Here is a 14,996-nt window from a genome sequence, read left to right on the forward strand (position 1 = left end):
GATCGAAATCGATCGATCGTTCAATCGGATGGATTGATTGAGGCTGGCTCGGTCTGGGGCTTTGTTTCATTGGCGTGTATTTTAGGTTCGGTTGGCTGGGTTATTGGATAACTATATCGATATATATATATATATATAATACATATTATCAAGAGAGATCTTGTCTTTGGCGTCGTGTAGTATGTTTGTAGGTCTAGTGGGGAATTGATTGACCAATTACTCAAAGTATTAGTTTATGCTAGACGATACTGCAAAGTATAATATGGTTGAATCGTACATATCGAGGGATCATAGGCTTATATAGCCCTGTTATCTTGTCTCCACCATGATGTACGTTTCTTCATGTTCACGGAGCAATCCATGCACCAGTATGAGTAAATACAACGATTGAAAACGAGATTTCCGCTGATGCTTGATCTTGGGGTATTGATGCAGGGTGTCCAGACCATGGTCTATGTGGTGCCCTTGCAACGGGCAGATGTGAGAAATCTTTAGGCAATGGAAAAGTGGTGAAAGATTGCTAAACCACCGCCGTCCAGACTCAAGCTTAACTTGATGGCATTTGGTTTTCGGTGCCTGGGAACATTGTGGGCATGCGTCGCTGCTTCTCATAGGGGTGTGGCTGTCGGTTTGCACCAGAAGATAGTATTGAAAGCTTGCTCACTGAGAGAAGGTCTTCGACCCTCGTACTTCCATCCCTAGAGAGTCCCCCACCCATGCCACCTAAATGTCGCTTGAGCTCTTCAATCTTGTCTCCACGGCCACTTAGGTTCAGAATGTTCCCGATGGCCGCATGGACAGCAAGGAGAATCGGGCTGGGGAGGGGATATCTCCCGTCATGGCTTGTCAATGTAACGAACCCATCAGGTGGCAGAAACCGCAAATACAGGCTGGCGAACTTTGAAAATGTTTTGACGCGATACCGATGGGGGGTCTGGGTGGCTTCCAAAACGAAGTGGAAACTGCCAAATTGGCCGTGGAGTCCTTCAACCAGCATCATGACGTTCTCTTCTTGGTTGATATCTTCCGAAGAAAATCCCATACGCGAGCGAAGGTCAGGAAAGTATCGGTTGATGTTGACCCAAATCATTGCGTGGCGGTATCGCTCGTCTGCACTATTTTCTTGAAAGACCCCCAAGGCGAACGGGATTATATGAGCAGCTTCTAAAGGAGCATGTATTGAGTCAGAGGGGCGTTCGTCGTACCCCGAACTCCAAGCTTTTGTCACAACACACTGATAACCGTCCCTATCCAGGCAGTGGTTGCGTAGTAGTTGTTGTTCGGATCTGCTAGCAGTCTGGGTATCGTCGGAGAGCAAAGCTTCAATGGAATCCTCGACGCCAAGCCGAGGAGATAGAGTTACGGCGGGCGTGGTGCCACCATGGGCTAGCATAGGCCGCAGCAAGCCGGTGTCGAGGCTTTCAGCCAGCTGCCGTAGTTCTTCATTATCAGCACACCGCTCGACATCTTCTGCTAAGTTGACTTGTCCTTGTAGCGGTAGGTATTTGTGAAATATTCTCAAAAAGCTTGCGGTATCATCTTCCGGATGAAGTGGTTGGTGTTGCTCTAACTTCCTGTCCAGGGTTTGTTTGGCCTCGGCGAAAGTCGCAAAGACGTTAGAGGACACCGCAGGGCTTAGGCTTTCCTGTGATGACATCTCCGTCAACTGTAATACAGTAAGTATAATGGGAGCGGAGATTTGATGAACAAGGGGTCTAGACAAAGATGATTCGTTATGTTAGCTAGTGGACTATATTATAAGTGGAGACGACGGTGTATACGCTTACCTCTTGTAGTCCGTTGGTCCGTACTCCGTACTGGTAGTGGCAAAAGGCCCTGAGAATCCCTGTGGGTCCCTGGGTGGCCCCCTTGCCGAATATTAAAAGAAGGCCTCAGCAAGAGTCCAGTGGGCCCGGAAGCCTGGAAAAAGATTCACTTCTTGCGCTCCAGAGAATACAGCTACGGTTGAGGATCAATGAAAATGAAGTTGTTCTTTGGCGCATGGTACAGACGAAGGCAAGAGAGAGAGAGAGGTCCACGGTGGGGAAGGAAGAAGATCAAGAGCTGAATGGCTGAATTCCACTTTCTCGTGGGTCACATGGCCAGATCACATGACACCACTTTTGCCCCGATTCCACTGGACATCACTCCGAGTTGACGTTGACGAACAGGGAATCTATGAGGAGTGAGTGATTCGGCATGAGTGAAAGCCACTGGGCGACATTTCTTTGGAAGGATGGAGAATAGATCGCCTTTTAAGCTTCTCGCTTCCAGGGGGTCGGATTCCATCAACGTAGTAAGTATGGTTGAATGTATAATATCATACTAGAGTAGAAGGAAACGCTCGATGATGTCATATATCGTCGACTATCTCTAATATCAAAATCATTTTAGTGTGAATGATAGACGATGAGAGATACATCAGACAATATGTAGCTTATCATATACGAGCCAACCGTTGTCCTGGTAACTGAGGACTGGGGATAGGGTTACTCGCAATTTGATCCAGCGCAGCAACTGTAGACAACAAGAGAACTGCTATACCATGGGCCACACCATGGGGCAATATACTAGATTAACTCTCTTCAATCCATGGTTCTGGTCAAAACGCCCTCGACCCTCTCCTCCCCGGTTAAGCTTCACCACAGCAAGATCACATCGCCAATTTGATACAGAACACCATATTGTCAAATACAACTGGATTGACGGCGCCGACACCTTAGAAAACTACAAGCCCGGAGGCTACCACCCAGTCCTCATCGGCGATGTACTCCACAACCGCTACCGCATCGTAGACAAGCTAGGTTTCGGAGGGTACTCAACAGTGTGGCTAGCACACGACACACACCAGGAAGAATACGTCGCCGTCAAGATCGGCATCGCAGACTCGCCCTCCATATCCCAAGAGCTAAAATGTCTCCGAGCACTCTCTGCTTCTTCGAAACCAGCCCACCCCGGCCACGAAGCTATCCCCACTCCCCTAGATGAATTCGAGCTCTGTGGCCCGAACGGGGTTCATCCGTGCTACACGATGGTACCGACACGTTGCGATCTGAGAGAGGTGTCATTCGGCCACTTGTTTCCCCTCGAGGTGGCGCGGGCGTTGGTCGGGGGTCTGACGAGGGCGATTTCGTATATGCATTCGTGTGGATACGTTCATGGGGGTTGGTTACCTACCTACCTATCACACCTATATGCTTTATATCGCAACTTACCAACAATATAGACATCCACCTCCGCAACATTCTCCTCCAGCTCCCACCCAGCCTCAACCACCTCTCCATCAAACAGTTCTACGAGAAATACGGCGACCCAGATGCCGTCCCCATCACTCTCCGGGACGGAACAGCAGGGCCCCTATCACCCAACGTCCCCCCAACGGCAGTCACTCCTCTCTATCTAGGCATAGATGCAGAGGACTTCCAGCTGCACGACGCGCGCCTCCTCCTCAGCGACTTCGGCGAGTCATACGCCCCGTCTACTGAGCTCCGGCGCGGCGAGGACTGCCACACGCCACTAGCGATGCGCCCCCTGAGACGCGATTTGGGCCGCACGCACCGCTGTCGTATTCGGCTGATATCTGGTGTTTGGGGGTCGCAATTTGGGAGATCCTAGGCATGAAGGCCCTCTTTAGCAACGAGTACGTCACTGAGGATGAGATGGTCTCTCAGCATATTGATGTGCTGGGACCGATGCCTGCTTGTTGGTGGGAGCGCTGGGAGGGGAGGGGGAAATTCTTTGAGCCAGATGGTCGTCCGATTGAGGGTAGGGAGGTATGGCCTGAGCTTGGGCAATCGTTTGAGTACAGTATCCAGCATTATCGACGGAAGTGGCAGATTGGGGTGTTTGGGGAGGAGGAAACGCGGGCGATTCTCGATCTGGTTCGGAGGATGTTGGTGTTTGAGCCTGACGAACGGTTGACGATTGAGGAGGTTTTGAAATCGGGGTGGATGGTACGATGGGTGATTTCTGAGGGAGGACAATAATTACTGTACATAGAATTGTGTAGGACAGCTGTTTGGTAATCTATACTTTTATCATCGACCTTTTCTTATATCACAAGATTCTTTTGACTCTGATCTTTCCTCACGTCGCCTTTTTAGTCTTAAAGGACACGCCTTCCCTATTTTCACCACTTTCAGTACTGGAGCCGATCTTTATCTTCAGCACATCTTTTTCCAGCTCCACCAGAGTCTCCTTTTAACCTAAATTCTCCATGAAAGACCTCGCTGTCGGAGTCTTCCCCCAACTGCGCAAACCCTCTTTGAAGAGATCATTCATTAGCTGTTCTATATCTCTACCTCTGCCGAGTTAATATTCATGAACATGAGACCTGATGACAGAAATCTTATTTGTCAATCCTTAGATGGCCACGCTGAGACTGAACAACGCTGCGCAAGGTATGACATCCACTTTGCTAACTATTTGGCTAATATTTATATTAATAGGATGGTAGGATTTAATTATAACTCGGTGATCCAAACGCTTATAACTCATGCCTAGTAGTGTGTATGACATTCACCAGCGGTGGATAGACACCTGCATTGTTGAATGGCGATATAATGGCCTCATAACTCGACAGGAATCACAACTGTTATGGAGCGGTGTTGGGACCAGTGTTTATATATCCCTTCAGGATCTAATAGGGTCATAAGGGATAAACCCGGCCACCATCCATACACAGCGCGTCACTATACAATCGCGGGATCCCACATATCTGCTTCATTATGACTGGTTCTGAAATTCCAGGCTGTCGCGCGGGTTGGTGTGTGGTTAACAGATACACCGGGATTTGTTGGCTTAGGATCTTGGGTGTCTTAATCAATATGTTAATAGATAGGCCAATACAATATATAGGCTAATACAGATCTCTTTGAAAAAAGTTACTCTGTAGGAAATTAATATAATAGAAGTATAATAACACATGTCGTGATAGAGTGCTAACCTTGACTCTAGTACTTTTATTACTGACTTCAAGTATTAGGAATGACTTTATATATTATAGTGGAGTTGATCAACTTCCTGAACTTCTCGGCCATCATTACTGTCCGAATCCATTACAAGGAGATGAGTGGCTAGATAACAGGAATATGAAGAGGTCTAGCAGAATCCTTGCTCAGCCAGCTATTATTATGTACTTTTGTTAAGCATGGTCTTCATGATCATCTCAAGATAATGAATATCTCCACCTCCTAATCTACTTAATATAAAGCATGATCAAATAAATCATCCGCCTCGAGTCGCTAACTACTCTGGCTGTCATAGTATATTATTCAAAACTAAAATAGATAGCTTGCTAACACCAAATTGGTAGGTATACTTTTCTGCATGACAAGTCTCATGCAGCCTATCATCAACCCCTCACTCACCTAACTTCAACCTCACCTTTCCCCACCATTTTACACAAACAACAAAACCATCTTCCATCCACTCATCCATCATTAAACCAAACAAGAAGATACCCCCAAAATGACAACCCAAACCAACCCCCCACCCACCACCTCCCCACCCCCTCCCTCTCCCCCCACCACAACAGATACCAACAACCAACAACGCACAGCAGAAGCCAAAGCCGCATTCACCGCCTCCCTCCGCTCAGCCGGCGCCCACCACGACGCCGCCCTGCGCGACCGCGCGCAGACCCTCCGCGCCAACGACGCCGCCCTCCAGCGCCAGGAGGCCGAGCTGGCGCGCACGACTGCCCAGCTGGGCCGGCAGAATGAGCAGTGGGGGAAGGTGGCGGACCAGGCGCGCGATGGGTTGAAGGAGATTGGGGATGTGCAGAATTGGGCGGAGCTGATTGAGAGGGATTTGTTGGTTGTGGAGGAGGTTTTGAGGGAGGTTGAGGGGGATTCTCATGGGCAGTATCGTGATAGTGATGGTGATAGTGATAGTGATAGTGATGGGGGAATGGTGGTGGGGATGGGAGGGGGCATAGGGGGGAGAATGGGGTTGTTAATGGGATGGCTAATGGGAATGGAAATGGGAGTGGGAATGGGTGGGTGGATGCTAATGGACATGTTAAGGTGGATGATGATGATGATGCGAAGAAGAAAGATGGGAAAGGAAAGGCGAAGGGCTGGTTTTCCTGGTGGTAGTCTATCAATCTGTGTATACCGATCTATTCCAGATACGACTGATGAATTAATGATGACTCTGAACCAATACTATTGATTATCGCAATACTGTATATACTAAACCTCATTCGACGCATACGCCACCCTATCCAGCCCAACATCAGAAAACCCCTCCTTCACAGTCCTAACGCTCACAAACCGCTGCAAATGCCCCATAGTCCCCGTCTTATCATTCGTGCCCGAGTCCCGACTCCCCCCAAACGGCTGCTGCGCCACCGTCGACCCCGTACACTTCGTATTAAGATACAGCATGCCCGCCGCATGCTTGAGCGCCGTCTGCGCCTGCCGCGACGCATACGGATCCCTGCAGAACACACTCCCCGTCAGCGCATACCGCGACGTCCCGTCGACGAGCGCCAGCGTCTGCGCCCACTCCGCGTCCGGATACACGTACACGCCCAGCACGGGACCGAACAACTCCTGCGTCATGATTTCGTGTCGCGGGTTGCTTGTTCGGTAGACCGTTGGGTGTACGTAGTAGCCTTCGTCTTTGGACGCCTGGCCGCCGGCGATGAGCTCTAGCTCAGGGTCGTGCTCCGCGGCGGTCAGCACGGACTGCAGTCTGTCGAACGCGCGCTCGTGGATCACTGCGTTCACGAAGTGCTGGTATTCCTCGACCGGGCCGACGGTCAGCTGCGCGATCTGCTCCTCCAGGTTCCGCCGGAACTCCGGCCATGCCGACTCCGCGACATACACGCGCGAGTTAGCAGAGCACTTCTGGCCCTGGTACTCGAAGGCCGCGCGGATGGTATGCAGCGCGGCGCTGCGGACGTCGGCTGAAGGATGCACGACGCCGAAGTTCTTCCCGCCTGTTTCGCCGACGACGCGCGGATACGAGTCGTAGATGCCGGCGCCGATGCCGTCGCCGATCTTCTTCTGGATGCCCTTGAAGGTCTGCGTCGAGCCGATGAATGTCAGTGCGCTGAACTCGCGCCGGCGTAGTAGTGTGTTCGTCACTTGTTCTGCGTCGCCGGGGACGAACTGGATCACGCCTTCTGGGAGACCTGCTTCCAGCAGGATCTGATGCAGCAGCCAGCTGGCGTGGAGGGCTGAGTCTGACGGTTTCCAAATCACCACGTTGCCCATTAGGGCCGCCGGCCCGATGAGCGTCGCGCCCAGCGCAGTGAAGTTGAACGGTGCGATCGCATACACGAAGCCCTCCAGCGGACGGTACTCCATTTTGTTCCACTGGCCTGCAGGCTGCACGCGCGGCTGCTGCGCAAAGAGAGACCACGCTTCGTGGATGTAGTGGCGGAAGAAATCGACCGTCTCGGCTGCGGCGTCGATCTCAGCCTGCCAGATGTTTTTACCCTGGCCGAGCATTGTGGCTGCTACGATGTCTGAGCGGTATTTGCCGGCGATGAGCTCCGATGCGCGGAGGAAGATGGCTGCGCGGTCTTCGAAGGGCGTGGCTTCCCAGGAGGGTTTGGCTTGAAGGGCTGCGTCTACTGCGGCGTTGACTTGCTCGGGACTTGCTAGGGCGTATTCGGCGATGGTTTCGCGGTGTTGGGAGGGGTTTTGCTGTTTTAGGGTTTGGTGTGGTTTGACCTGATTCTGTCAGTTGTTGTTTCTCTGCTTTCCATGGCAGGGCTTCTTACTGCGGACCCATTAATGGTAATCGGGATCTGAACGGGGAATTGACTCTTCATCTTTCGTAGGGTGCGAGTCAACTCAGCCCGCTCTGGCGACCCTTTGGCATAATCCAGCTAGACCGGTTAGCTGAGAAAACTCCAAGTCATGAGATTGCGTACCATCTTCTCATTCTCAAACTTGGGCGGGTGCAAGAGACTCAGATATCTGTATATTGGTCGGACAACTCGGCCTTGGGACCGGCGGCTGGCAGCACGCATTGGAGGTAAGAAGAAGGCCCGCATGGTGGAATATGCCTGTTCGGTGAGATGATGTGCTTCGGTTTTGATTGTAGTTGGAGGGCAGTCTATATTTGTATTCAATCAACAGCTGTCGCTCGGAGCATGATCCGAAGCCCAGCTTCGTTATCATGTACTCTCTCCGCATCTTGACCAGTCTTTATGGAATGGTAGCGGGGTGGTGTCGGGATCGTAGAGCGAGAGCTGCATGATCGTGCATCTCAGATAGTTGTGCATGGAATTCCTGCGGTTGGCGACGATTCGGGTGTCGATCCCGAGCATCGTGCTATCTTGCTCTGCCAATTCTTCGGAACCCCTGCCGAAATATGACCACTCGCGATATATACAGGAGTTCATGGAGATAATTTGACCAAATCATATAGCAGAAACCGCCGGTGCAGCGCGCTGAGTATATCCAATGTATCAGGTTGTAAATGGTATATGTAAATATCGAAATATGGCAAGTCGTATCCCAAAGCTGCGCCAGCTCAGCTTTCCATCGCATCACCATCTTCCTCGTCAACTTCTTCCTCGCTGTACTGTCCCATCTCTCCCAAATAATCCCGCCAAATCCCTAATCGGTCGACAGGAGTCTGATCGCCGTCTTCAAGACCGCCCCCAAACTCATCCCACTCATCCCACTGCCCCAAACTCATCAGATGTCTCATAGTCGGTCGACCGTGCGGACAGTTCCACGGCTTATCGATCGTCCCCATATTCCGCACCACCTTGACCATCTGTTTCTCCGTCAGGTTTTTCCCGATCATGATGCTCGACCGACAAGCGCGCATGGCGAACATTTTGCGTACTTTTGTCGGCCGAGGGACGTATGAGGTGGATCCCGAGTGACTGCTGCCCGCTGCAGGCGTTTCGGATAGAAGCACAATGAGCTCTTCGAGGTCTCGCACCCCGAAGACGACCTCCTTGCTCAGTGGCAGTGATAGAAGCTTGCAGCGGCGGCCGATGGGCTCGTCTCCGCTGTCGTCGACTTCCACGATGAAGCCGTTCTTCTCTAGGGCAGACTGATTCTCAATGACGATTTCTTCCTCCACGGCGGTGAGATCGAGCCGTTTTGGTTGCACCAGACGCTGATTCTGGACGATGGTTTCGGACTGTAGACGCTCGAAGTTGAACTTTTCGTCTGAGGCGTGCTGGTCGATGATGAAGAGTTCGTCTTTGGAGTTGGATGGTCCTGGCTGCGATGGATCTGAGGGTCGAGTCGCTAGGATGAAGCCAAGGTTGAATTGGCCGATGATTTGCATGTTTGCGAAATCGTCTTTGGTGACTGTTAGCGAAAGGCGCTCTTCCGCTGTCCCGTGGGATGTTGCAGCTGCGTCCTCGTCAGAGCCAGCGGCGGGCGCAGCGGAAAAGAGACGCATGTGCTCCTGGTGCTTCTGTGCCCGAGACTGGATATTGGAGATCGACCCGTCGATGGTGGTTACCAGCTGGACTGTCGCATCTCGGTGAGCAGCTCCTTTGTTCATTTTGTTCGCTCGGTTGATATTGCTTTCCTCTGGAACGGCAGCTTTAGCTTCTGCCTCTTGGATCAGTCGTTGGACTTCAGCTTCCTCGTGCTTCTTTTTCTCCTCGTCAGTCATGCTCTTTCCGGTTGGTGTATGGGGGTCTGGAGATGTCCCAGCATCATCCACTTCAGATATATCATCAGCAGCGTCGTAGGAACGGTCGCTTTCGTGATCAGAAGTCGCTTGAGATGCTTTACCAAGGGCATGCTTGGCCGGTTGGCTGGCTTCTGGTTCCTCTTGTTCTTGCTCACTCTCTTCCTGTTCTTGTCCCTCTTCCCCAACTTCCTCTTCTTCCTCCTCTTCCCCGTATTCCTCTTCTTCTTCGGCCTCCTCGGCTTCTTCTTCCTCGACCTCCTCCTCCCCCTCATCATCAGAATCCTCTAACCTCGCCCCCGGGGCCACAAACCCCCTCATATGCTTCCCAAAGATACTAGGACGAGAAGGTGTATGAATCCGTCGTTTCCGACTCGAAGAACCAGAACCACCAGAGACGCCAAAATCATCAGCATCCCGTTTGCGAACTGGACCGCTTCCCACCATGGACGTAACTGTCCTATTCCCGATCGTGATGGTGGCCATCTCAGCCGGTGCCCGTCTGGGCCGCATTCGGTCGAATGCGTTTTGTATAGTATTGGGGGTCTCTTCGGGAGAGTGCACTTCCTGCGTGGCACTGCTTTGGGGGGTGGGACCGTCGATGCTCATTTGGGTGTCGGGTTCATGTTCTGTGCCTTGGGAGGACTCCAATGCGGATTTTCTGATGTGTGGAGAGGTGTTTTCTGGCACGAAGAGTTCGTTGTCCTCGTCGGGTGATTGTTCCCGAGCTTGAGAAGAATGGGCTATCGGGGATGAAGGCCCGTCCCGTGAGAATGACGATATTTTGACAGACGAGGATGGCGCGTCTGCTGGGCCACTGCCGGTGACATTATCCGCTTTGTCTTGGGTAGCGGGTTGGCTACTTTCCGCTTCTGTATCTCTAGCCGTGTCGCTCTCCCTGGCTACATCATTATCGCTAGACAAAGCCATGCTGGATATGCTTCGCTGCAATGGCAGTGACCGCGACTTAGCAGTCTGAACTTGCGACTGAGGCACAGTCTGATCCGCCGACTCAAACAGCTGCGTAAGCGAGGTCTTGAGCGACTCGATCAACGCGCCCGCATCATGCAGCAGAACCGTTCGCTTATCCGGAGACACGTTAACGTCGTAGGCACTCGTATCCATATGGAAATCGGCAAAGACGAACGGCGACTGCGAGACATTGAAAGACTTGTACACCTCGTTGAACGCCTTGGCGATCTGCGGCAGTCCACAAGGACGAGAGTTCACGAAGAACATCTGTCGATCGGGCGTCTGCCGACCCTCTCCGAAGACCGGTCGAGAGACGTGCCCCCGGACCGCAAGCGTGTTCGACTCTCCCGCACTCGCACCCGCGCCAGTCGTGCGATGCAGCGGTGCAGCAGAAGGCTCAAACTCCAGTTCCAGGTCCAGCGGAATCAGCGCCAGCAGCGTCTTGGCACCGTAGACATTGGCGATATTCTCCTTAGTCGTCTGATTCCCTTTCGTCGAAAACACCACGACATTCTTAGTCTTGCCCGTCGAGTTCTTAACGGTGAACCGCACGCCCGTCATGATACATGCGTACGCATGCAGAAGATTCAACACCTTGCCATATTCGCGCTTGATGTTCTTCTCCAGCTCGCGACGCCGCACGGGCAGCTTCTTGAATAGTCCCGCCACGGAGACTGTCGTGCCCTTCTGGCCTGCGACTATCTGTGTCTTCTTCAACTTCCCTGAAGTTTCGAACTCGAGACGGTTGGCTTTGGGAGCTTGGTGTGCTTGCGCGGTGATGACGTGGAAATCGCCGAGTGCGCACAATGACGAGAGGGCTTCGCCTCGGAAGCCGAATGTTTGGAGTCGGGAGAGATCATCGTAGGAGGAGAGTTTGGAGGTGTAGTGCTTTAATGCTGTAGATAGGAGATATACAATCAGCACCACATCTTCAATCGACACTGTAGATAGAAACGTTCCCAGAAAACATACCAAGATTCTCGTAATTCTCCGGCGCGATCCCACCCCCATTATCCTGCACCTCGATCGAATCGAGCCCATTATTCTTAAACCGGACCTCTTCAAATATATCAAAAAAACGACATTAGCAATTCCGCACTCAACACATCCTCCCCCACATATAAACCCACATACCTATAGACGTAGCACCAGCATCAACGCTATTCTCAACAAGCTCCTTCGCGACAGAGCACAGATCGACAATGACCTGGCCGGATTGGATTTGGTGGACCTAAACGGATAGGATGTTAGAATGTGGGGAGGTTTCGCAGGTTCAAGAGGTTAGACGCACCGAACGGGCCTCGATGGCCTTGATGGTTGCCATTGTTCATGCCATGGCGAGGGATTTATGGGCGGTCGATTGGGGAGACGCGGGTGGTTGTTTGTCGCGTTGGGCGGACCACTTTACGCGATGGCGCGATCAGTAAGCATTGATATGACATGACATACTAGGTAGTGGATATCTCTATAGTTGTTTGAAAGGATCATGGCAGTATATTTAAGTTATTTTATAATATTTTCATTTCCAAGTTCATACTGGTGTATTGTTAGGTTGTTAATTAATTTGTAGGTGTTGTATCTCGAAACAATACAAAAGTTCCTCTCACTGACAATTTGATACTGACTAAACCCCCATCATCAGTATAATCCCTGAGAATAGGCATAATAGTCATCGGCATACTTCCCAAGTACAGGAAACCGAGGCAACAAGCTTCATGCACCTAGACATTGAACCTGCTGCGTTGACCAACAGTCAAAGCTACACTATTGGTAGTAGATAACACCGGGTCGGGCGTTGCTGGACTGCGACTGAGATAAGATAAAGAACTGAACTAGATACAAGTACAGGTGGTAATACATCATCGGAGGGATCCAAGAAGAGGCAGATCGTCATAATAATAGCGATAATCAGGATAAATAAAAAGTAATAAAGTTCACAAAAAACAACACGGGAGAAGAGGAAGAGTAGTAGCGTCAATAAGTGTGGAAAGTCAGGTCGTGTCTTTTTTTTCTCTTTTCTTCCTTTTTCGGTTTCTTTTATATCTCCTCTTTTTTTCCCATCAACCATGTCGTAGGAGTCCACAGTATCATAGAACTTATGGAGGAGATCAGACACCCCGCCAACGTCATGCTGGCCAGACTCCGGCGGTCATTCGCCCACGGCCTCACCCTAAGTCTGATATCCTGCAGATGAGGGAAGTCGCAGAGGATCGCAGTGAAAAAACGCAATCAATTCAAAGTGGGAATAGTAAGCACAATTACTCAACATAACAATCACCCTCCCCCCGCCGCCGTAACCCCATTTTCGTAGATTTCGTTGCTCCGTGTATTGCTGCCTCCACGTGATCCCCTCGGTCCCATGTCGTAATTAGAGGTAGGGCTCGATGATTCGAGCACCCTGAATATAAGAATGGATAGAGATGGAGAATAAAGAAACAAAGACCGGGGAGACATTAATTTAATCCGAATTTGCATCCAGCCGAATGACAAGAAATGCGATGGGTATCAAAAGAACCAAGGAAGATCGAGGAGTTCAGCAAGTCGGGGGCAATGTTGAAGATATTTTTTTTTCCTTTTTCTTTTCAATTCCGTCTTTTCTCGAGGGGTCCCTTTTGGTTGCGATAATCAGAAAAGACACGAGTGGCGCGGCATTACCGTTGATCGCTGGAGGCCTGGGAAAATGTGTTAGATGAATAGACAATAAGAAGGAGAGACATATGCGGGAGGTCGCCATACCGCATCGCTCATTCTCATCCGCTTCGCCATAGGTTCCCCTGGGCTATCAGTGCCCACCGAACTACCCAGCCCGCTTTGGTCGGAAACCTGCCGCTCAAGTTCGCCCACACGCCGCTTCAGATCCTCCTCCCGATGTTGTGCCTCCTCGAGTGACCGACGGAGACGGACTTCCGAATCGCGAACGATCATCTCGGAGCGACGCGCGGTGGCATCGCTCTGCTCCAGCTCCGCGACCCGCCCCCTGAAGAGACCATTGATCAACTCCAGTTCGCTCACACGGGTCTTGAGCGACGCGTTGGCCGCGAGGAGCCCCTCGTATGTCTGCGGCGAGTCGCCTTGGCGATCCGCGACAGCGGATGTGGCCGTCGGCGAGGGCTGGCGCAATTGACCGGGATGAAGGCCATTCGACGGATTGATGGCATGGTCCCCCAGGGTCACGCTGTCAAACATGTGTTGCGGGGCAATGTTGGAGTTGTGTTGCGGTTGTGGTTGGTGCATGGGTGGGATTCCAGGTGTGTCCGTTCGCGACACCGGCGAGTTCGAGCGATCGGAATGGCCCGGGGACATCTTTCGCGACGCGCGACGGTAGCCATGGCCGCCCAGCGGGGGCGTGCCGGCTTCCGATCGCGTTGTCGCGAGTCCATTTGCGTCAGCGGTACCACCAGACTATGATGCGAAAATACTGGTTAGCGACCGTATCCTCGGAGCCCTGTTCGTCCCAGGGTTGAAAAGTTTTCCGGCGGGCCGGCTCACCTTGCGTTTGGGGCCTTGCCCAGCGGTCTTGACCCTGTTGCGGCTCTTGATCACGTCGGTTTTCAAGCTTATCGGGCGAGGTCTCCCGTGGAGTTTCAGGAAGAGCCCACAGGCGTTACAGAGGACGGAGCCGAGTTCATCTCTGCGCCAGAGAGGTGTGGTGGACGTCCCGCAATTTTGACACACGGGCTGTAAATGAGGACGTTTTTGGTCAGCCAATGTTGTTGCCATGATAGTCGGAAAATGGAGGATTAAAACACCCGAGGGAGTTGGGAGCGAAGGGAATAGATAATGGATGAGAGGAAGAGCGACAAGGTGATAAGATCGGGAGAGATTTGATGGGCTGCTGCGATAAGACCGGGCGCTGGGCGGGTGGTGCGGCGCCAAGACCCAGTCGGCAGCTGATAACAGATTTGGGAGAAAATTCGGGGCAGAGGCTCAAGGGTGCAAAATCCGCATATCGTCCACGTAGATAAGACCGCGCTCGCTCGATAAGGGATAAAACAGGGCAAATCGATTTACTTACCGGACTGCTTCCTTGTCCACCAGTCGTCGCTGCCGGAGACGATGTCGCGTATGTCATATTCCCCATACTGGGAAGTCCATTGCTTCCGGAGCCGCTAGACACATAAACACCACCCATTAGCAAGTAGAACACGATCAACCACGCCTGTTTTTCTTTTGGTCCTTTAGAAGTTCTACCGGCGATGATGCGCGGCAGGATCTATGATATACAAATGCAGGGTCCCATACGCGCCTCGCCCCAGGTATCTCGCAAAGGACAGTTCGGAGCGCGAGGGTAATCAGCGAGCCACATACCGCAGATTGGAAGTCGGCGCGGATGCGACCGATGCTAGAGCCGATAGTCCTGGAAGCGACGGGCCTAGCGAGCTGGAGAAGCTGCCACCGTTGTT

The 14,996-nt window shown here is 51.8% G+C and overlaps 7 protein-coding genes across 7 annotated transcripts; 2 read left to right on the top strand and 5 right to left on the bottom strand.

Moving 5' to 3' along the window:
* Positions 1-159: 159 nt before the first annotated feature.
* P168DRAFT_53065 (uncharacterized protein) lies at positions 160-1,911 on the bottom strand. Its single transcript, XM_024841990.1, has 3 exons — positions 1,788-1,911; positions 278-1,715; positions 160-193 (listed from the first exon to the last, which is right to left on the bottom strand). Exon 2 carries the CDS (start codon positions 1,655-1,657, stop codon positions 548-550), a length of 1,110 nt encoding a protein of 369 aa, XP_024690206.1. The 5' UTR covers positions 1,658-1,715; positions 1,788-1,911; the 3' UTR covers positions 160-193; positions 278-547.
* A 325-nt stretch (positions 1,912-2,236) lies between these two features.
* On the top strand, positions 2,237-3,986 carry P168DRAFT_299187 (kinase-like protein; the record flags this gene model as incomplete). Its single annotated transcript, XM_024838316.1, has 5 exons — positions 2,237-2,296; position 2,330; positions 2,676-3,164; positions 3,227-3,476; positions 3,521-3,986. 5 exons carry the CDS (start codon positions 2,237-2,239, stop codon positions 3,984-3,986), a joined length of 1,266 nt encoding a protein of 421 aa, XP_024690207.1.
* Positions 3,987-5,469: 1,483 nt separating this feature from the next.
* On the top strand, positions 5,470-6,098 carry P168DRAFT_329558 (uncharacterized protein; the record flags this gene model as incomplete). Its single annotated transcript, XM_024841484.1, has 2 exons — positions 5,470-5,916; positions 6,027-6,098. The coding sequence occupies 2 exons, from the start codon at positions 5,470-5,472 to the stop codon at positions 6,096-6,098; spliced, it is 519 nt and encodes a 172-aa protein (XP_024690208.1).
* Positions 6,099-6,194: 96 nt separating this feature from the next.
* Positions 6,195-8,033, bottom strand: P168DRAFT_258294 (L-glutamate gamma-semialdehyde dehydrogenase; the record flags this gene model as incomplete). The annotated part of the gene is made up of 3 exons (XM_024834594.1): positions 7,889-8,033; positions 7,736-7,843; positions 6,195-7,685 (listed from the first exon to the last, which is right to left on the bottom strand). The coding sequence occupies exons 1-3, from the start codon at positions 8,009-8,011 to the stop codon at positions 6,195-6,197; spliced, it is 1,722 nt and encodes a 573-aa protein (XP_024690209.1). The 5' UTR covers positions 8,012-8,033.
* A 397-nt stretch (positions 8,034-8,430) lies between these two features.
* P168DRAFT_329560 (ATP-binding mismatch repair protein PMS1) lies at positions 8,431-11,937 on the bottom strand. The gene is made up of 4 exons (XM_024841485.1): positions 11,885-11,937; positions 11,728-11,824; positions 11,566-11,652; positions 8,431-11,489 (listed from the first exon to the last, which is right to left on the bottom strand). Exons 1-4 carry the CDS (start codon positions 11,915-11,917, stop codon positions 8,494-8,496), a joined length of 3,213 nt encoding a protein of 1,070 aa, XP_024690210.1. The 5' UTR covers positions 11,918-11,937; the 3' UTR covers positions 8,431-8,493.
* A 306-nt stretch (positions 11,938-12,243) lies between these two features.
* Positions 12,244-12,764, bottom strand: P168DRAFT_53124 (uncharacterized protein). The gene has a single exon (XM_024841991.1). The coding sequence runs from the start codon at positions 12,659-12,661 to the stop codon at positions 12,353-12,355; it is 309 nt and encodes a 102-aa protein (XP_024690211.1). The 5' UTR covers positions 12,662-12,764; the 3' UTR covers positions 12,244-12,352.
* A 115-nt stretch (positions 12,765-12,879) lies between these two features.
* On the bottom strand, positions 12,880-14,371 carry P168DRAFT_292709 (putative GATA transcription factor (AreB)). The gene is made up of 3 exons (XM_024837645.1): positions 14,083-14,371; positions 13,330-13,995; positions 12,880-13,265 (listed from the first exon to the last, which is right to left on the bottom strand). Exons 1-3 carry the CDS (start codon positions 14,311-14,313, stop codon positions 13,245-13,247), a joined length of 918 nt encoding a protein of 305 aa, XP_024690212.1. The 5' UTR covers positions 14,314-14,371; the 3' UTR covers positions 12,880-13,244.
* Positions 14,372-14,996: the final 625 nt, after the last annotated feature.

Source organism: Aspergillus campestris (genome assembly GCF_002847485.1).
Source record: "Aspergillus campestris IBT 28561 chromosome Unknown P168scaffold_11, whole genome shotgun sequence".
NCBI classification, from domain to species: domain Eukaryota; kingdom Fungi; phylum Ascomycota; class Eurotiomycetes; order Eurotiales; family Aspergillaceae; genus Aspergillus; species Aspergillus campestris.